At 39.9% G+C, this 22,202-nt stretch overlaps 1 protein-coding gene across 3 annotated transcripts in view; it reads left to right on the plus strand.

The window, feature by feature from the left end:
- hmcn1 (hemicentin 1) overlaps positions 1 to 22,202 on the plus strand; it is a 102,169-nt gene that overhangs the window by 22,214 nt on the left and 57,753 nt on the right. For all 3 annotated transcript variants that reach the window (XM_038715368.1, XM_038715370.1, XM_038715371.1), the window contains exons 2-11: positions 1,825 to 1,895; positions 3,863 to 4,021; positions 4,107 to 4,229; positions 5,469 to 5,640; positions 6,492 to 6,598; positions 11,184 to 11,304; positions 11,445 to 11,708; positions 11,815 to 11,959; positions 12,853 to 12,974; positions 19,951 to 20,220. In XM_038715368.1, coding sequence (XP_038571296.1) covers positions 1,825 to 1,895; positions 3,863 to 4,021; positions 4,107 to 4,229; positions 5,469 to 5,640; positions 6,492 to 6,598; positions 11,184 to 11,304; positions 11,445 to 11,708; positions 11,815 to 11,959; positions 12,853 to 12,974; positions 19,951 to 20,220 — 1,554 coding nt within the window. The remainder of the gene's footprint in view (positions 1 to 1,824; positions 1,896 to 3,862; positions 4,022 to 4,106; positions 4,230 to 5,468; positions 5,641 to 6,491; positions 6,599 to 11,183; positions 11,305 to 11,444; positions 11,709 to 11,814; positions 11,960 to 12,852; positions 12,975 to 19,950; positions 20,221 to 22,202) is intronic.

A 22,202-nucleotide genomic window follows, 5' to 3' on the forward strand; every position in this document is an offset into this window, starting at 1 on the left:
ACATTTAAAGTGATTATAACGATGAAAAGAGTGCTATCTTTATGTTTAAATGTCAATGTCAAAGATCATTACACAAGTAGTGCTTGAATAGGGAGGTTTATGTCATGTCATATGTCTGTGTAGAGGTCATGAGTATTAGCTATGGTTTTCCACAGTACTGGTGCAACGATGGTGGCTGTGGTTAAGGGCACCGTAGCCAAAATAGTCTAAAGAATACTTACCACAGCCATGGGAACTTCTCCCATAAGGAAAGAGATGTCAGCTTTTCCATCTCTGAAAAGTTTGGCTCGAGATCCATGTTCCGTTCAGAGCAGCCAGACACATTTCCATGTTAGTTTTAAAAAGCTTTGCTGATCGCCACAAATGTTCTTTCACTCCACCTTGAGGATTTACAAGGATACCAAAATCTGGGTCCTTTGGAAAAAGGCTTCTTGCTTCTTTGTGTATGTTATTATAGAAATTGAAAGTGCATGTGGAGTGCTTTTCAATAAGAAATGTAATGCTGGTTGCAAAAAAAGAAAATGCTTCTAATTCCTCACAGCATGTGGTTTAACATTATGTCAAATTCAATAACTTTAAATGTTTTACTTTATAAAATAACTCGAGACAGAAGAAGAATAGAACATTCTCAATGATAAGTATGTTTAAGGATTCTCAGCACTCCACCAAACAGCTAGATTTCTCATTTGGGCCCTGGCCTCTAGACAAAGTTGAAGACTGCTGTAAAACAGTTCAAACTGTATGCCTTTCAGGGATCCTTTGAAATTGCCCTCTCTTGAACAAGGGAAACCTTGTTTTCCAATCTGCTTGCATGTGCAGAACCACAGTGTGTGTGTGTGTGTGTGTGTGTTTGTGTGTGTGTGTGTGTGTGTGTGTGTGTGTGCGTGTGCGCTTATTGCAGCCCCTCATCAGGCTCATTCCACAGCACAGCTGCAGTGGCTGAAGTCACACAGTTTGACTCAAGAAGGGGTTTAGCAGCTCATTAACGGATAGAACAAAGTAAGCTGAGAAATAGCAGTGACTACCTAAACTTGCAGAGATACAGAGCACAGTCTATGTTGTCACTATGTGGCATTGGTTATCTACTTTATGGTACAGTGACAGATGGCCTCACTTGGGCCAAATACTAAGCCGACATTGACAAAAGAAAATTACAGTAACTGAATTGAAAAGTCTTTTGTCTGCAATCACAGAGGAGCCAATCACACAAGGAATTGCAGGGAGGATAAACCCATCCAACCATTCATAAACTGACAGTATCACATCATCTTTATTCTAATGACTGTAGCTTTTTTAACTCATTGTGCTTAACTCTTTATTCCTTGACAGTATGGGCTTCATCATTTGCACCTTTGTCTTCTCTGTCTTTCACTATATCTAGTCTAAATTCTTGTTTGTGATATGTAGATGATACCAGCTTTGGTATATCAGTTTGATCGAATTGGACATCTTTTCAAAGCTCATATGGTTTATCAGTACAGACATTCAAATTTTCATCATCATTATCCCTGATCTGTCTTTAGAAACATTTTAAGACTATAATTGCAATCTTGCTTGTCTTTCCTTTCATGTTTTTTCTTTATCATTTGTCAGTCTCATATTTCCTTCTTTCACTGTTCGTTAAATCCCTTTTCCTGAAGTTTTTCCTCACTGCAGTTCATATTGTGACATTTTAATCTGGACATCCGTACACATCTGCCAAAACTAATATTTAGCTAAAGAGAAGAATTTCAGAAACAAAAATGCTTTCAGTTATTCAATTGATGTGGTCTTCCGCCTTTGGCCTTATTAATCACAGAGCTTCTTTCTGTTATTTCTTTGCAGAGATTGGACCCGTAACAATCACAACAGACCCCAAGAAGTTCCAGTATGAGCTGAGAGAGCTGTACGTCCAGGTGGGTTCAGGGATCACATTCTTGAAGCCAAGGAAACAGCAGCAGTTGTCTGGATGCTATAGCAGTAGCATAAGGTCATCTGGCCTTGATAAAAGTGGCAGAGTGTGGTAGTCTGGGTACGAATGTTTGTTTGATTAAGACCAAGCCTGATCTGCCGGTCTGCATTGGATGATGAAAGAAGTTTCAAACAGTAATTCACTTGCAATTACTGTTCACATTTTTAGCTGAATTTCATCGTTCATAAAATGTAGCTAGGGGTTCTAACACTGTCTTACAAGACTTTGGTCATATGTTGACCTTACTGTTGCAAATGAAAAAAACCTTGTTGATCCCATGTTTAATTGCCTTCCTGCACAATTACAAACAAATGTATAAACATAAACATACAATGGCTAGAAAGCTAAATAGAGTTCTACTAAGTTCGAATTTTTGTGCAGTCACTTGGAAAGATAAAATAAGTTGTGCAGAAACTCTTGAGAAAAACAGAAAACTGCAAAACTGGTACTCTTCATGTCTACGGATGACAGAGAGACAGAAACGAGTAGCATTCAGGTCTGTCCTTTGAAGAAAAAGATTTTGGCATATGTCTGTGCATCCTTGGCACTAGCTACTGTTAATCTGGTGAGCGAGTGTGTTGTGTGTAGCATGGAGTAGATCCAGTTTCCTCTCACTTGCTGCTTCATTCCTGAGTCTGTTTTTCCTCCCCTCACCACTTCACCTGCACAACCCCTGAAGAGGTTTTGGCCAGAGTGCATGGAAAATATAATCTTTGGAATTTACATTTTTCTTGAAATTGAAATTCTTCTGACATGAACTTTGTGTTTTAAGGGTGAAGATGTTAGGCAACACACTTCATGCTTTTAAACCACAAACCCTTCAGACAGACAATAATGTCTGTTGAAATGCTGCAGGGGACATTTGTCTTTGACCCCACCAACAAGACAAAGAGACAGAGAGAATAGTGGATGACAAAGACAGATCGAACACTTGCATTCACACATACTGTGAGACATTTTTTAATTTCATACTGACTCCTGGATGTAGCATTTCTACATTACATTTATTCATTTAGCTGACGCTTTTATCCAAAGCGACTTACAATTGCTATACATGTCAGAGATCGCACGTCTCTGGAGCAACGAGGGGTTAAGTGTCTTGCTCAGGGACACAATGGTGGGTAGGTCACAGTGGGGGATTGAACCGGGTCTCTCACACCAAAGGCAGGCGTCTTATCCATTGCACCATCACCCCCGCTTCTACCACTACACATTCAATCTTTTTCAAGAAATAATGTTGGTGCTCCAAAAATACCAAGCATTCACTCAAATGCAATTTTATTAATTTTTCCTGAAACTTGAAGAGAAATGTGAACTAATTGCCTTCTAGTTGTAGTATTTAATTTATCCATTTAATCAAAGCACTGAATCGACACTGCACTGATAATTATACACTATATTACATAGACTCAGTGACCACTTTATTAGGTACATCTGCATGATCCAATTCAGTTCCGTTTTTGTTGACATTGTCATAGAAGTTTTATTTGAATTATATGTTTTAACTTTGATATCATAGTGACGGTGTTGTGCTGGACTTCATTATTCAGAGGTGCTCCTAATATTCTGTCCCCCTCATGTATATAAATGGGAAGGACTGAAAAAACAGAACACCAGTACAAGACCACATTTGACTTTGACCTTAATGATAAACAAATAATTGAATTTACACCTTTCCGACAATGTCACCAAAAATGGAACATCATGAGCTTTATAAAGAAATATGTTTTGGCAGAGCTGCTATATTGGATTTTATTAATTTGTACAGGTGTAATGAAATTACCTTAGACTGCATGCTATAACTAAAAAATATATTTCCTGGATAAATCAGAGAACTGTGTTGCCTCACAAACTCACACATACTGTATGTACATACAAACCATTTGCTGATGATATCCTTCTCTTTTTCAGGGAGGTGGGGACTGTCCAGAAATGAGCATTGGTGCCATTAAGATTGCCTTGGAGATCTCCTTGCCAGGATCCTTTATTTACGTCTTCACAGACGCCCGTTCAAAAGATTACAAGCTGACCCATGAAGTCCTGCAACTCATTCAGCAGAAACAGTCACAGGTTTGGATATTACTGCAATGAACTGTATATAGTATACTGGTTTAGAAGTAAAGAGATCACATTTTTATTTATTTTATGTGTGTAGGTGGTGTTTGTGCTGACAGGGGACTGCGATGATAGGACTCACATTGGCTACAAGGCTTATGAGGAGATTGCCTCCACCAGCTCTGGACAGGTCTTCCATCTAGACAAGAAACAGGTCAATGAGGTAAGAGCATCACTGAATGGAAATTTGGAGTAGCACTTCTGTTCTCTTTGCTTCCTTGCAAATACAAGTTTTTAAGTTTCAGAGTCAGAAGAAAACCTTTCTGGTTTTAAAAGACATGCTTTGGTCACAGTATTCAAATCATTTCAGCTTGGCCTGGATTCTACCCCTAAGCTGTATAAATTAAATGGCACTGGAAGGTTCCACACAGCTTCTCTCGTGTCTTTTGCTGTGCCCATATTCAAGTCTGGACTCCAGATCAAATGTGCAGGAAACATTTAATTGATTGATGCATACCATGGCTCTTTTTAACCTTTCCAAGAAATATAAATCAGCGGTCTTAGACTGGGCAGTGAGTCAAAGTGTGAAGTTTGAATAGTAATGCTGTTTTATTACTGTAAGATAAGGCTCCTTGCTAGGGGGAGGAAGGGATTTTTGATTTTGGGCAATTTTCTATTAAGACGACATGAAAGTCCTTCGCACTTTCCCATTTCTCAATTCATCAATTTTATCTACCTTCTATCTTTCTCCACCAGGAGAGTTTTCAAAAGAAGCAAGTAATTAGAAATGTTGTTTTGTAACTAGTTTGGAGAAACACTAGTATCAAATGTATTGACTATGGTTTGGTTTGTTTTTGCAGTGATTATTCTGAAGAATCAGATTTCTTTGGGTGCATTTCAGTCAAATCATTTCTTTTTCTCCATGTCCCCAGCTTCACTCTCAGAGTTTTTGAAATGAATGCGCTGTATCATATTATTCTCATGTCTCAAATGCCTGGTACTTTACATAGTATGAGTTAAATAGCGTCTGGGTCTCATACAGTAGCTGTTGAGTTCTCCAGAGGGACCCGGGGGGTGGGGGTGGGGGGGCACGACACAGGGGAATGTGAGAAACTTCCTGATGAAAGCTTGCACATGTTGAGGGGATGACCTTATATGCAGCTGAGGGGGTAAGTGTGTGTGTGTGTGTGTGTGTGTGTGTGTGTGTGTGTGTGTGTGTGTGTGTGCGTGTGTGTGTGTGTGTGTAAGTGTGTTTGTTGGTTGATTATTCATGTGTAAAAATGAATAACTTCCTTTTAACAATGGTATTTAATTTTTTAAACATCGCTTAATCATTAAACATCAGTATTAAAATACAGCACCGTATCTAGCTTCTATATCATCACAGAGACAGAGTACATTTCTCACAATATAAATGCTGTGTAATTCCTGCCTTAGTAACATTTCCTTCCCATCACTGTAGGTTCTGAAATGGGTGGAGGAGGCTGTGCAGTCATCCAAGGTCCACCTGCTGTCTACTGATCACTTCAGCGGGATCAGCAACACTTGGCAGATGCCCTTTGACCCCAGCCTCAAGGAAGTCACTGTGGCCCTCAGCGGCCCAGCACCTGACATTGAGATAAAAAACCCTCAGGGTATGATAAGTGTTACTAGAGATAAATAAGATTGTCATTCCAGAAATTCCTCATTTTTAAATGAAGCTATTTATTAGCAATCATACAGATGGGTGACAAACAAAACAGAAAAAAATGGGAAAATAAGTGGAGAAACACAAGATATGTAGATGCTTATATAAAGGGTACTTGGGATCAGTGAATAGTTTGACGAGAATTAAAATAATTTGAATCCTATGTTGGGGTCAGTCACCAGATCTTAACCCATCTGAACATCTATGGGAGATTTTGAACTGACATGTAATAATGCCCTCTCCATTACATCATCAAAACCAAATGTGTAAATAAATATATATTTTAAATATTGCTTAAAGGGTCTATGACAAGAAACATGGAAGCTGTTCTAGCTGCTTGTAGTTTTATTCCTGGGTCTATTACCAAGATACTTCCAGTGCATCTGTTAGATTTTAAAAGCACATTTTTAACTGATCTAAAACTAAAACTAAAAAGTGTAATCTTCAGGTCTTGATGTCTGTCTTCATCAAATAAGCGAAGCTTTTATAGACTATTTTGGATCATGGTTCCACAATCATACAGGAAGAAGAGGAGGAAATTTTACTATTTAGAATATGAAACACACTGTAGAAGCTGATGTACACAGACACAGACCAGGTAGAGTTAAGTTTACACCAAAAAACAAACCATTTTTTATCATAGGACTAAACCATATCTTGCATATTCTTCTTTATCTACCGTAAATTTTTTAAATGTAACTTTCAGCAATGTATCAAGAAGTGTTAAGAATTCATTTGCATCAGTCAGAGCTGCAGAAAAGGTGAATAATTGTCTTGGTGTTCATGTTTGGCCTATAGGGAAGATTGTGGGGAAGAGTGATGGCCTGACTGAGCTCCTGCACATTCCCAACTCTGCCAAAGTTGTCAACATCAAGGACCCACACCCTGGGATGTGGTCTATCAAGGTAAACAATTCAGTCTTTACCTGGGAATGTGTGTAAAATTACATCCTTATCCTAACAATTTCCGCAGCTGACCTGTCTTTTAAAAGACTGAAAATAGTGCATATATTTCAGTAGTATAACCTTGAAATGAGGTCACAACTCACACCCACACACAGGAGGGAGCTGTGCCCTTGAGGAAGGTTCTTAAATTGAATTACTGCAGTAATATTCCAGCATGTTGAGATACAGTGTTATGTAATCAATTTAACATGCGTGACGTCTGGTGAAAACATCTCAGAGCAAACAATAACATGTCCAGAAAGACACATTTTAGCACTGAGATGATTTTTAAGACAGTCATGGTAGATGAAGATAAAGTATGTTCAAGGCCACTGCTGTCAACACAACCTGCTACTTTTATTGTTGGGGCACCCTTGCTGTTGTTTTCCTCTTGCAGAATTGAAACTGTTGGCACCCTGCTGTCGAGGTAATGCAAACAAGGTCATACATTTGACTGCCCACACTTGGGTGACCAGACGTCCCGGATTTCGAGCAGTTGTCCCGACTCCTGTCCGGTTTGTCCTGAAAATAAGACATAACATGAGTTTTGATTATAGCCTAATTAATCATTAAATACTGATCGTGTAATTCTCAGGCTCCAGCAGGGTTTGCAGGTTATCTGTAGCCTACATTGTGTCAACAGCGTTGTTAAAACCTCAAAGTAACACTTTGTTTTCTTGTGGTTAGTGGAAGTTATAGTCAATAAGTTTAGCTTCAGGCAGCTACGGCGGAGAGATCTGACATGCGCGTTGCGCGGACAGATGTGTCAGACACTGCACTGATGAAATGAATGAAATGAAAAATAAAATAAAAATTAGGTAAAAGATCATGATTTACCCACTGTTACAAATCCACAGTTGTTGCGTTTTTCCTAATGACAGACAGGTGACTTGATAAAAATAATTAATTTTAGCGTTGTGTTTTGATTTTCACATGTATTAATGTTCATTGCCACTGAATGTACCGGTAGCCACGCCCCATCATCCCGAATTTCACCCGTTCTCATCTGGTCACCCTAGCCCACACTGTCAATGCCAGATGTTGGGAAATGACAAGCATTTTTACCTGAGTGATTTGTTGAAGGGGCCTCGATGGCCCCTGTATTCTCTGTAAACTCCTGCTGGGGCACTTTCCCTCATCCCTGCATAGCTGTGTTATGTGTTAGTGGACATTTGATTTACTGGTGAAGAGATTAGATGTAAAACTGTCATCTCTGTGTTTCCACTCAAAGAAAGGTGTCGTTGTAAGCAGACGCTGAGTTTTATGCATATTTGCTGTAGGTTCTCTCAGTGATTGGCTTTCTCATGATTTATTCTGGCATTTCTACACGTTTGATTCTTGTACATCATATGGCATTTGGTTTTCATCACTTGCAAATCCATGAAATTTCCCTCAATAGGAGTTCTTCAATATAGTTCTATTCTTCTCTTGTTCTTGTCATGCCTATTAATTCCTCACTCACTTATCCCCTCTCTGTTGGCAGTAATGTCATTATGGGTCATTATAAGCATTATAGGAGAACCATTGTATTCAAAGTTTAAATCTCATGCATTCATTCATATAGTTATCTCAAAAAAGTATGAATGTATATTCAAACAGTAATGCATTTTTTTTGGACTGAGGTTGATTTGCTGTATAAGATGAAACAAGGTCTTTCCAGCTGTGTCTGCACTTAACCCACAGGTTAACACAGAAAAACTGGTCTCAATATTTCTAACTGGGGCTTTGCTGACTTTCTTTTATCTCCTGTGCAATATAGACTAAAAACACTCCCCATCATGTTGTGTTGCCTCTGGCAAATCTTCTCAATCAACTTCTGATTGATTGTTTACTTGATTGTTTTGGCTTCATAACACACATTTTTCTCTATCTCCCTCTCATCTGTAGCTGTGTTTCCCAAGACATCGAAAGTATTGTGGATAAATACTTTAGGGGGATTTCACTGCTCTGCCATGCTGGGTTTCAGTAATGCTAATGGCCCATTACACACCAGTGTAAGGCCCTGACCATAGACTGTGTGTGAAAAGGAATTTGATCCTTTTTAATCTGTCTTTAATTGGATGTTGTGGTGGGGTGTAGAAGGTGGGCTCACCCTACTATCACCCTCTGCTGCTTCATTACTCTCTCTTCTACCTTACATTTACTTTGTGCTAAATTCATAATACTCATAGTAGTATTCTTCTACAATTACTACATGTAAACCATTTGCAAATACTGTAGTATAGAAGAAATAATGTAATTTTTTTATTTTGCACTAATATGAAATGATACCAGGTGTGCACAGACAGATATGAAGCAATTGGTGACTGTGTTGTCAGTTTCAAATCTTGTCATACAACAAGCTACAATACTTTCCCAAAACGATTGATTGCTCTTTAATTTACAAGAAACTCTGTATTAGTAGTAAGGAGCTCCTCCATTTACGCTTTGTGGGACTACAGTGTCGGTCAGCAACACACTCCAAAAGCTAGTGATCTTAGTGTCCATGCTGGTCACATGAAGTTAGAATAACTGTATGTGTATAATTGTGTGTGTGTGTAGTGTGTGTACATGTTTAAATATGTGCTCTACGGAGAGTCATCCAGGTGAGACGCATTAATGGTGAGTGAGCTCAGCTGAGTGACCTCAGCATTGATGAGTGCATTTCAGCTTCATACTGAATTTTATAGCCCATGATAATAGTTTAGACAGGCTGTAATTTTGCGATTTTAAAAGCATGCAAACAGTTCAAAGGAGAGAACCTGCCCGACTCATGTTCTTTGTGTCTGCTCTTTCTCTTTCTGAGTCTGCTCTCTTGGTTTCTTATGTTCCTCTGTGCTGATGTGCAGACAGCAGCCAAATATCCTGCTGAACAAAACAAAAACAAGGCATTTAATTAAATATTGACAGAGAAGAAGCAGGACAGTAATTTTAAAGGACTTGAAGCAACTGTGATATTTATTGAAGATCTTTCTTCTGCCAAACGGAAAGAAAACTAAAGACTACCCAATGTTTCTGACCTCACAACATCTTGAAGTTCCTTCTATCCTTTCCTCACAAATAGCTTGATGCTTAAGCCCATGTTTTGCAGGTTAGTGCTAATAATTTTTTCCTACATTTTGTAAAAAAAATACAATATAACAAATTAATAAAGTCATAAAATACATTTGTGTAATCCAGGATGCAAACTTGCATTCAGAGTGAACATTATTCCATGCATGTCAGTGACAGTTCAAGTCAACTTCACTGATATATATAGTATTGAGATGGATGGATGCACATTTCCAACAGAAAGGCAATTCATGGTGCTTTGCGTAATACACAAAATACATAAAATAATAATGTAACCTTTAAATAATCTCAGACAATTGAGTATTGAGCATTACTAAGGTTTTGAGAAAAGCCTATGCTCAAATCATGTTAATGTAACTTCATGATTCACAATAATGTGTCTAATGTATCACACCATTAACAGCAAATGGTTTTCTCTTTGCACGTGTCCTGCATCTTTAGGTCTTCAGTCAAATCTGTATCAGTTATCTTACCTCAGCAACACAAGAACTGTGTTGGTCATCTGTTTGGCTTGGTGTGAAATTGGGTAACAAGTAGCTTTAATGACAGGGACTCTTGTCTTTTTGTAAGAGCACAACCTTTACAGGACCTCTCCCCAAATTACAGCCTCATTTACCACTAACTAAAGACCTTGGATAATTTCATGGTGGCCATTAGGGCAGGTTTGATGACCACTGCATGTATTGTTTTTTTATGATGGCAGGCAGTAGCATTTAAGGCTGTGCCAGATTCCCTCTGTCCTGCTGTTACCTCATTGTTTGACTTGATTAACCTCCAGCTTTGTTGTCTGGCTGCCTATATGCAATGCACTATCCTGTTTGGTAGTTTACTTTCCACATGGAATTTAAGTTCATGTCAGGTAGAACTCAGTAATTGTAAAATCCACACATTATCTTTCATTTCAGGCAATTTGCAAATGACAGTTTAAGTTTGCATGCCTCTCTCTGCATTGTGAGTCAATGTCTGTGACACCACCAAGGTGTTTTACCTAAGGTGAGGAGTTTCCACCTCTCACCAACCTATATTTCTTTGTAATTACTCTGTCTCTACTTTTGCAAAACTTCAAAAGACCTCCACATGATGAAGACCATGTGAACCACTAACAAGGATTTGATTATAGTGGTTGGGTTTGTTTTATTAAAGTGTGTATGTCAGACTGAATGGGCCATCTCTGAATTGTGGATGTTCTAAAGCTCCATCGTAAGATATTCAACATAAGCCTTGACTTACTTAGAGTGGCTTGTCTATACATGCAGGGATGGTTGGCATACAAAAGACTGTTACACAATAGTCCCAGCGCTGTGTCTGTCATTTAGACAATTCAGTACTGCCTTTGATGCAAAAACTCTTCTCTCTTTTGTTTTCTTGAGTTTCTTGAGGCTCTTGAGAAAAACGGATGTACTAACCTGTACTTCTGAGTCACATTATCAGACATACAACCAGAGTCCTGGACATACATTTCCATAAATCTCCATGCCCCTTTTCCTTGATACAGACCTCCAGTGAAGGAAGACACTCAGTTCGTATCTCAGGTCTCAGCACCATTGACTTCCGAGCCGGGTTTTCCAGAAAGCCCACCCTGGACTTAAAAAATACCTCCAGTAGGCCAGTTCAAGGTCAGTGAGGTCAACCATACCAAATGGTAAAAAACAAAAAAAACACCACACCACAGCTGCTTTTTAACCTGTTGTGTTCACTTACATCTTTTATCTTTGGGACTGTAAAGTATACAGTATATGTTATATCAACTTTCCAGGTATTCCCACCCACATCCTTTTGAACACCACTGGGCTTTCGCCCCCTGCTCGGGCTGACAGGCTAGAGCTTTTGTCAATCACGGGCCAAGTGATCAAAACTTTGCCAATCCGCTACTATCCTGAGCGCCAGCCATTTGGCCTCTGGAACATTACAGAGTTCATTCCACCCAACGAGGCCTTCTTCCTTCGAGTGACAGGATATGATGTGGATGGTTTCACATTCCAGAGAGTCTCCAGCGTTTCCTTCTCCAGCATCATACCTGGTCAGTAAGCAGGTTGTCACCCATATTTAGATGGTGAGGGACTGCTTAGTAGTTTGGTTGATTAACTGAGTGATTACCTTAACTTGCTGATTTTGCTTTCTTTTAGATGCCCCTAAGGTGCTGATGCCAGCCAAAACTCATGGTTACTACCTCCAGAGAGGGGCTGTCAGCTGCCAGGTAGAGAGCCTGATCCCCTTCACCCTGCGCTTCAGCAGGGATGGGAGACGACTTGGGGTGGACCAACTCTTCAGGTAAGCAGGGCTGTGGAGAACTATGTGTGTCAGTTCAGGTATTGTTATATAGCCCAATATCACAAATCACAAATTTTCCTCAAAGGAGTTTACATTCTGTATAGCATACAACACCCTCTTTCCTTAGCCCCTCGATTCAGATAAGGAATAACTCTTTCAGCACAAAAGAGGGAGCCCTCCTCTGTTGTACTTCCCAAATAATCAATGCCAGTTCCATATGATGTACTTTCACATAAGGTCATTTATCCAGGTTCCATTTCCAACCTGTTTAAAGCCAGAAGATTAACACATTTTTCGACAGTATCTGAACTGTGACATGGGATACATCTGTTAAAGTCCTAGCCATGTTTTAAATGTTTCAGAAGATTATTTTAGCAACATGTGGTTAGTCAGATCTATTTTTGTTCGGCGACTTTATGGATTTTTAGGTTTTTGGAAAAACTTGCCATGTAGTCATGTTTAACCTAGAAATGAGCTCCACAGATGCACTATGTTGCTGGATTGGGCCAATGATGGGTTTGCCCAGTCTTCTCTCAGCGGATAGACACACAAAGTTTTGCTGATGATATGATACAGTCATTACATGCTGAGAAACCATACCAATTTTTCTTTTGGCCAATGACTAATGGTTCCACATTTCATGGATATCTACTGATACCTTCTAAAGGATATCTATCTACCAGGCAGAAAGGAAAGCAGAATGAATCAAAATTTTCCATCCTTTGTCCAACTCTGTTGGAGAAGCAGCAGATTAAAACTCCCATACTGTCTTTCCATTTCTACGCTCCTGTGTGACTAAAGCCTAAAGGAAGGATTTTCACCAGATCAAGTGATGAGTTAGTAGCAGATTTTTGAGTCAGAGGTATTAAATGTGCTTCCATTTCTCATTCTAGTGAGTCTGCCAATGCATCATGGGAAATAGCCCAGGTAACTCTGAAGGATGAGGGCTACTATGAGTGTATTGCTGTCAACAGTGCTGGGACAGGAAGAGCTCGCACCTTCCTGGATGTATCAGGTAAGCACACATACCTAGACTCATTAAACATGTCATAGTTATTCAGCTTATTTGGTGATATACTTGTAATGCAATTATTCTATTAAAATCCTACAATGGCATTAGTAAACATATTATTAATAACATATAAGCTGTAAACTGAAGCACTAGGAATTAAGTTGAGACAAATTATGTATTAAGACACTATTACAACATGTCAGAAAGACTCTCTACACAGACAACAGTGTTGAATTATGTCAATGGACTGCAGTACTGTAGTTTATGTTAATAAACAGCGTATGGTGAGCTATTCCCCATCACTATGTGGAATGAGCCATGATGGTCGATCAGACATGAATGCGTAGGGGCTGGCAGGCATTAGACTGTCATCAAGGGTAATTGGTGTGTAGTGGATCTATTTGCATGAGCAACTGAAATTAATGAAAAGCATTTTTTGTGTGTTACGACATACATTTCTGCTCTGTAAATCCCTTGTCCTGTGTTCTCCTTTGAGAAAAAATCAGAAAGAAGGTTTTGCATTAATTTGATGGAATACTGTTCCGGTATCAGATCTTGCAAAAAACACTAATGTCGCTGTTCTATTGTAGGCAGAGCAAAAGGTCACACTGACTACACAACACAACACAAGAGTTTGAACAACAACCCACAATAGCTTTCCTGCTAAAGTCTCCTTCTTATCTAACTTACAAACATGAACAGATGTCTTGTTGAGCGAGCCACCGAACAAAAAGTGCACTGTTAGCTAGCTAATTAGCTGCTCAGCTACAGTATATTAAATAGCATGTACCTGCTAGGGCTGCACCTAATGACTATTTTTTAAACAATTAATCTAATGATTGTTTTCTAATTATTTATTGATTATTCTAAAGATTTTTTTATTACTTTTATTTTTTAACGTAATTTGACAATTCATTTATTTAAAATAAATATCAAAACCTTTTACTATTTCAGAGGCCAGATCAGAAAACTGGACCTCAGATTGAAAAGGATTGCTGTGACACATAGATGAATTTAAGCCACCCCTTTCCCTGAACTGGCGAATTAGTCTTTATATTCATTCTTTTATTAATTTTTGCATCAGTGTGCAGTGTAGAGAGTATAACAACAGTCAGAAAAGTGCAGAAATTATTTTTAACATGTGGGCGAAGAAATATTTAGACATTTAAGTGACTCCTACTAACAGAAACACATTATTTAATTTTGTAAAAAAATAATTTTGCTTCAAGTGTTCGTGCATAGTGGTGTACTTCCAATTTACAGATCTTACAGAGCACTTGCTGACAGTCAAACACAGACACCAACACGCCCCTCCAGGCAGCTGAGACAAAAAGGGGTATTCCTGATATTTCCCCATAGACCCTTTTTTTTAAGAAAAAAACTATTACCAATACTGTATAGAAGATTTCATATTCTTTCATGTATTTCTACCTTCTATTGCTTGAAACTTGCTATGGAAAAACGTGTTGACATTATATTAGCCGGGACCCGGGTTCAATCCCCCCCTGTGACACATTCACCTTGAGCAAGACACTTAACCCCTAGTTGCTCCGGAAGCGTGCGACCTCTGACATATATAGCAATTGTAAGTTGCTTTGGATAAAAGCATCAGCTAAATTAATTAATGCAATGGACGTCATGTTTGGAAAATCACACTTAAAGGACACACACATACCGTATAATACACAAAATACCTCAAGGAAAATGGTGCAGCAAAATTAAGTTTATGTCATGCTCAATAGGTTTACATACACTTACACTACTTATGGACATGTGGTTGAAATCCAAGCACCAGTCGATGTGGGTTGAACCTTATAGATTTGTGGTCTGTTTGTCTGGATCCCATGCAGAGCTACTGCATGACGTCAAAATTAATGTAAGTTTATGGAAAATTCGACTCTTAACTTGACATTGTAATCCATGCCTTACAGTGATCATGTCATGGGGTTTATGGTATGGTTTGTGTGCCCGATTTGTAAAGCAATGGACTATAGATATGATGTAAGATGAGAACACACTGTGCACCAAGAAAAAACTGTATAGTGATAGTTTAGGTGGCTTTACGGTTACTCAGGTGCACAGTTTCACTAGAACAGCAGAGCTTAAACACAAATACTCACTTGTCACCACAATAATTAATGCAAAACAGATAAATTCATAATCTAACATTACTGTGATGATGATTTTGTGATCATGATGATGTCAAAGCTTTGAACACAGACACAACTAGTGGGAACATATAATGATTTATACCTTAAGTCATTGAGCCAAAACAAAAATTTATTTTTGCCTATTCCACAATCCTCTGTAGTGCATTTATTTTTCAGTCTGATCCCTTTCCATTATGATACACCAGAGCTGACACCACATGACTTCCAGTGCACTCAGTAATGGTCTCGAAATTTTGCTTTCCAAAAAACGTCCTGCTTTGGGAAATTCACTGGAGCCTCATCAACATAATGAATGCTAGGCAGAAAGTAAGAAGGTAGAGTGAAGAGAAAAAGAGAGTGAGAGGTAGTTGAAAGAAACTTTGTGAAACAGAAGGATAAAGGGAGTCAGGCAGGGATCTGGTAATGTATGAGTGTAGCTCATTATTGTAACTCACCCACAATGTTCACAGTCCAAAGGTGCAGCTGGACTTTGTGTGTCCGACTTTTACCTCTTATGATGTCTATAAAATGAGGTGAAAGTAATCCTCCTCAGCCACAACTTCAAACTTTGTTACTTGGCCAGTGATATTCTTAACAGGATGGCAGTCCTCTGCATTTTAAACTTGTACACACAGAAACACAAACACCCACTATGCTGCCAAATTTTTGTCATCCTAATCCCTGATCCCTGATCTGTGCTGAAATCCCCATCACCCTCCTTCTATCAGAGCCAAACCCTCTGGTACCTCTCCTCACCCTCATCTTGTCTTTCCTTCCCATTATCTCTCCTTCCCCTTTTCCCTGCTTAGCTCTGAAAGAAATGATTGAAGACACACTGAGGTTTAAGAGATGAGTGTTTTTGACATGGTGACGAGAGAAAAGACAGAGATAGTGGAAGAGACAGAGAAATAAGATAGGAAAAAGTCCAGTGATGAACATCATTCAAATAGGGGTGTTTCAAATTAAACTTCTCTTGCACATAGCTAAGAGAAGCTACATGTATTACGTTTAAACAAAGCTGAGAAACACATACAGTGTATACATCCAAACACACACTGTATAGGTGGTAGCAGTGCATTAGAGGGTTAGACAGACAACAAAATGCTGACATTGGTGATGAAATGTGGATTGTTTAAACTGCTGATGCAGCTCCCAGGTATACATACAGTATATACAGTCTCTAAAATGAACAATAACATTTTATTTCATCACTTTTTATTAAAGGGATACTCTAGCAATTTACTATTGCACTGTCATAAAGTTGGTCAGTTTATTAGAGACAGATTAATAAAGAATGGTACAAATATACAACATAATATCCACACAGAACTACAGACAGTAAAAGTAGTAGTGGTGCAGACTGAAAATAAATAACGATACAGATAATTATAGTAATAAAAATATAGTTTTCTCAGACTGAGCAGTTCTCCTAATGATAGTATATACACTTAACGTGTAAAATCAGATGAGTGCCCCTAATTATTCTTAATTTAAGATGTTATATGTGACATTCACCTTCTATTGAAAACTACACTAAACAAAATTATAAAGGCAACCCTTTTGTTTTTGCCCCATCCATCATGAGCTGAACTCAAAGATCTAAGACTTTCTCTATTAACACAAACAAACAAATATTGTTCAAAATCTGTCAAAATCTGTGTTAGTGAGCACTTCTCCTTTGCTGAGATAATCCATCCACCTTACAGGTGTGTCAAGATGCTGATCAGACAGCATGGGTATTGCACAGGTGTGCCTTAGGCTGGCCACAATAAGGCCACACGAAAATGTGCTATTCCATTACACAGCACAATCCCATAGATGTCGCAAATTTTGAAGGAGCGTGCAATTGGCTGGCTCCATGCTGACTGCAGGAATGTCCACCAGAGCATTCCTGCAATTGAATGTTCATTTCTCTACCATAAGTCGTCTCAAAAGGCATTTTAGAGAATTTGGCAGTACATCCAACCAACCTCACAACCGCAGACCTTGTGTAACCACACCAGCCCAGAACCTCCACATCCAGTATCTTCACCTCCAAGGTCGTCTGAGACCAACCACCCAGGTAGCTGCTGCAATAATTGTTTTGCATAACCAAAGAAATTCTGCACAAGCTGTCAGGAACCGTCTCAGGGAAGCTCATCTGCATGCTCATGGTCCTCATCGGGGTCTCGACCTGACTGCAGTTCATCGTCGTAAGCAACTTGAGTGGGCAAATGCTCACATTCGATGGCATCTGGCACTTTGGAGAGGTGTTCTCTTCACGGATGAATCCTGGTTTTCACTGTACAGGGCAGATGGCAGACAGCTTTTTTGGCGTTGTGTGAGTGAGCGATTTGCTGATGTCAAAGTTGTGGATCGAGTGGCCCATGGAGGCGGTGGGGTTATGGTATGGACAAGCATGTGTTATGGACATTGAACACAGGTACATTTTATTGATGGCATTTTGAATGCACAGAGATACAGTGATGAGATTCTGAGGGCCATTTTTGTGCCATTCATCCACGACCATCACCTCATGTTGCAGCATGATAATGCACATCCCCATGTTGGAAGGATTTGTACACAATTCCTGGAATTTGAAAACATCCCAGTTCTTGCATGGCAAGCATACTCACCGGACATGTCACCCATTGTGCATGTTTGGGATGTTCTGGATCAGCGTATACGACAGCGTGTTTCAGGTCCTGCCAATATCCAGCAACTTCGCACAGCCATTGAAGAGGAGTGGACCAACATTCCACAATCTGATCAGCTCTATGCGAAGGAGATGTGTTCAACAACCCTGGACACCCCCAATACAATGAAACTGCACTACCTATAGTGGACCTCATCACAGCTACAGAATCAGCAATTAGTAGAACAGCTCAGGCTAAAGGTATCAGCAGCCCTTTCCAATGTGAAGGCCCCCCCTTCCAACCTCACTATCCAAGAGGGCAAGGAGAGCTGTGACATCTCTGAGCAAGGATCAAGGATCACCATCTTACCGGCAGACAAAGGCAGATGCACGGTAGTCCTTAACACAGTGGACTACCAGGACAAAGTCAACACACTACTAATGGACACTATCACATATGAGACACTGAAGCGGGACCCAACCAGTGGGTACAAGAAAAAGGCCATAGAATGTCTACAAAAACTTCAGAAAGAAAACTCCATCACCCGGGAACAGTATTACAATTTGTATCCTGGAGAAACCATTCCTTGCATATATGGACTACCCAAAATACACAAAGAAGGAGCCCCACTCAGGCCTATTATCAGCAGCATCAACTCTGTCACCTCCAACATTGCCAAATACATATCTACCATCTTAGCACCTTTAGTTGGTAACACGCCCCACCACATCCAAAACTCTATTGACTTTGTTAACAAAGTTCGCGGACTGAAACTGGACCCAGATGAAACCATGGTGTCCTATGATGTGACCTCTCTGTTCACCTGCATCCCCACCATGGACGCAGTAGAATGCGTAAGGAAAAGGCTACTACAAGACAACACCCTGGACAACAGAACTAGCCTCAGCCCTGATCAGATCTGCAAATTATTTGACCTCTAAAACATCACCTATTTCCAGTACAACCAAGGATTCTACAGACATGGCTGTGCCAAGAGCATGCTAAGACAGGTACTGGTACATCCCAAAGACCGCGCACCCAAACACAAGAAAAGCAGTCTAGTGTATGCGACCCAATGCAGTGAGGAATGCACAGACCTGTATATTGGGGAAACTAAACAACCACTACACAAACGCATGGCTCAGCACAGAAGGGCTAACTCCTCTGGTCAAGACTCAGCAGTTTACTTACATCTGAAGGACAAAGGACACTCATTTGAGGATTACCGACAGAGAAGATGGATGGTTTGAAAGAGGTGTCAAGGAAGCCATTTACACCCGGGTTGAGAAGCTGTTGCTGAACAGAGGAGGGGGTCTACGCCACCATTTATCACCCACTTACAATGCTGTCCTTTCATCACTTCCCAGGAAACTGAACAAGCATTTCCACTTGGCCTCAGGTGAAGTTACCAACGACGGTTGTTCAGACAAGTGGCTCTAACGACCATGACGACTGTCGTTACCACAGCCAGGAGCACTAAGGGACCAGCGCTATCGACGATCCTAGCTAACGATCCCACAGAGGTTAAATAGCTGAGTTTCCCCACCAGTCAGTCAGAACTGAAGAAGTCTCTTGGATGAGGGACGAAACGTCTTCTAGTTTTTTTTTTCTTCTACAAAGTCCAGTTGCCTTTGACCTCAACCTTCGGTGGACAGATTTTGACAGATTTGTGAACAATATTTGAGCGAAATAGGCCTTTTGTGTACATATAGAAAGTCTTAGATCTTTGAGTTCAGCTCATGATGAATGGGGGCAAAAAAAAAGTGTTGCGTTTATAATTTTGTTCAGTGTATCATCTTAGGTGAATTTAAGTGTCCCATGTTCCCTTCTCATTGTTTATTTGTAATAGTTTTAGGCTAAAGAGGTAAAAGTATTCAGGACTAACACAATAAAAGAGAAAGTAAGAAAGAAAAGTAAACATGATTTGTGTAGCAAAATTTTACTTTTAACTCCCTGTCATCTCCCAAACCCTGAAATTAAACTGGTCTTAATGAGAGGCACAAGGATAGATACATTTATGGAAAAAAATTACTTTAGACGTCTAAATTTCAGTATGGTCTGCAGCATTGTTCTCCATGGCTGGAAAATACTACATGTCTCTACATACGTATGTGTCCACACGAAAGTAACCACTTGCTCTGAATTCCTGTTTAGTTTTCTTTATGATGTAAAGTTCCTGGCAGCTGCCAACAACATTATGACCTCATCCTGCAGAGCCACCTCCAGCCATCACAGTTGAGGGTAATGTAACTGCGTCTCCTGGCTCCCATGCTGTCCTCACCTGCCATGTCGTCAGCACGGTCAACTTCAACCTCACCTGGCTGAGAAGGGATCATGATGCCCGTCTGGACCCACGGGTGGACGTTTTGACCAACCTCTCGCTTCAGGTGTCCTCTGTGACCCCAGATCACTCTGGCTGGTATGAGTGCATTGCCATAAACGAAGGAGGGGTGATGGCAGAGCGAATCTACCTCACTGTGCAAGGTGAGGGATAATTTTTATAACTGCTTGTGTCTAATATAATTCTGTGGTCTAAGAAATGTGTGGCAAGTGACAAGAAGTTACCTGTGTAAATACGTTGTAGCACACACTGGGTTCCAAAAGCTGGGGCTAGCAGGGTGGATTTTGTTGATGGTGTGTGTGTGCTTGCATGTGTGTTTGAGTCTTTGTATTTGGTATATGTGAATGTTTCTTCTGTGTGATTTACACTGTGGGGGAACAGGACTCTTGGCAAACACAACCTCCTTCCCAAATACATGATCGTCTCCCAAGTTCCCCCACCCTTCTTCCCTCCCCAGCTCCCTATAATTCACCCTAATGCTTTATGGGACGTGTGAAAATTATTTATGCCTGACTCTCCGGCAGCGCTAAAGTAGAGTTTTCCGTCTCCGGACAGCTGTCATGGTCCTGTTCATAATACTTCACTGACATTGAATCAGGAACACTTTGTTGTACAGATGGAAAAGTGTATAGCTGGCAATCTGGCCAGCACCATAGCGCATTGGTCTGCGCCTGGCCTGGAAGTGGCATTGTAATACAGCCATTAAAACCACCGTCATTAGCGGGTTATTTTATTATTATTATCAATTATTATTGAAATAACCCGGCTCTAGGAGGTATATTGAATTGAAAGAAAGCAGGTGAGAGCAGCAAAGAACTTTGTTTTACATAATCCAATCTGTCCAAATGAACACGCAGTATTTACTTTGTTATACAAGCATCAGTCCCAGAAGAAGTTAATTCAAATTCCATATGCTGCTGACTGTAGCCTTCATTCCTCCTTGTGTGTGTCCTGTCCTGAAAATAAATAGTTTAGCCACAGCGATTCATATTGAAATGACAGCTGACAGCAGAGGAGAGGAGAGAACAGAGTTTGATAATGACTACATGATTGGCTGGGCTGATTGTGGAAAAATCTGATTGGAAACTAAAGAGAGAACGCCCATAGTGGGCAGGAAGAGAGAGACTATATGAGAGAGAAATAGGGTTGTGAATAAATTAAGCATAAAGATAGTCTTCCTGGTTGAACATATGCTGAGCTTCATTACCTGTGCTGCAGACAAGTTTGGAGAGGAACTTTGTCATTTGGCCCATCTCACTGAGTGATAAGTTGCAGAGTTGACCCTTAAAACATTATCCTTGGTTTAACTAGATATTTTCCGTTTTTTACATCTCTTCCAACTGTCATTTTTCATATCATCCTGTCACACTTTTCTTTGTCTTTTGTTTAACCAATTTCTCACCGCTTCTTCATTTTTTAATCGCTTCATTTCTTTCTCTCACTAAAACAGCTGTCAGCAAGCCCTGGGGGTTTCCTAATTATCCCCTGGCCAATCCCATCCTACTTATTAGTCTCACTTTGAAGTGAGTCAAGTCTGTTGACATCTTATAACACTTGCAACACTTGGACAACACTGTGGAGCTGAGTGCACAATGTCCACAATAAGAAAACTAAATTTGAACACATGTTTGTTCCCGTTTGGACTTAATCCACACGAATCATTAATTTTACAGTAAATGTCAATGTATCACACAATACCGGTTTGGTAGCAGCAATCAAATCACAATGTTTTGCTTTTGTTCAGTTGTCGGATAACAAAAATAGAGAAATATCAAACAAAATTGTGAGCTTGTTTGAGAGTATAAGGAGACAGAAAGGAGGTTGTTGGCTGTGATGCACAGTTCTGTTGCTTGCCAAATTTAAAAGGTACTACAGAGAGCTGCCACTATGTTGATGTAGTGGAGGTAGTGTAATGTAAGGTGCTTAACAGTGCAGGTAGTGCAGATGTAAAAAGTAAGCCGTTGTAGCCATTATCCTGCTGTTTTAATATGATAAAGTCTGATAAAGGGATGAAGGAAGAGAGGATGAGCGGAGAGAACAGGGGAAGTTGGAATAGGAGCATGCATTGTTAGTGGGAGTGAATGGAGATGAGCAAGGGGGGAAGAAAGAGTGAAAGATGGAGCAG

This window comes from Micropterus salmoides, unplaced genomic scaffold (genome assembly GCF_014851395.1).
Source record: "Micropterus salmoides isolate LMB-PRFRI ecotype aquatic unplaced genomic scaffold, ASM1485139v1 Ms_hic_scaffold_13, whole genome shotgun sequence".
Classification (NCBI taxonomy): domain Eukaryota; kingdom Metazoa; phylum Chordata; class Actinopteri; order Centrarchiformes; family Centrarchidae; genus Micropterus; species Micropterus salmoides.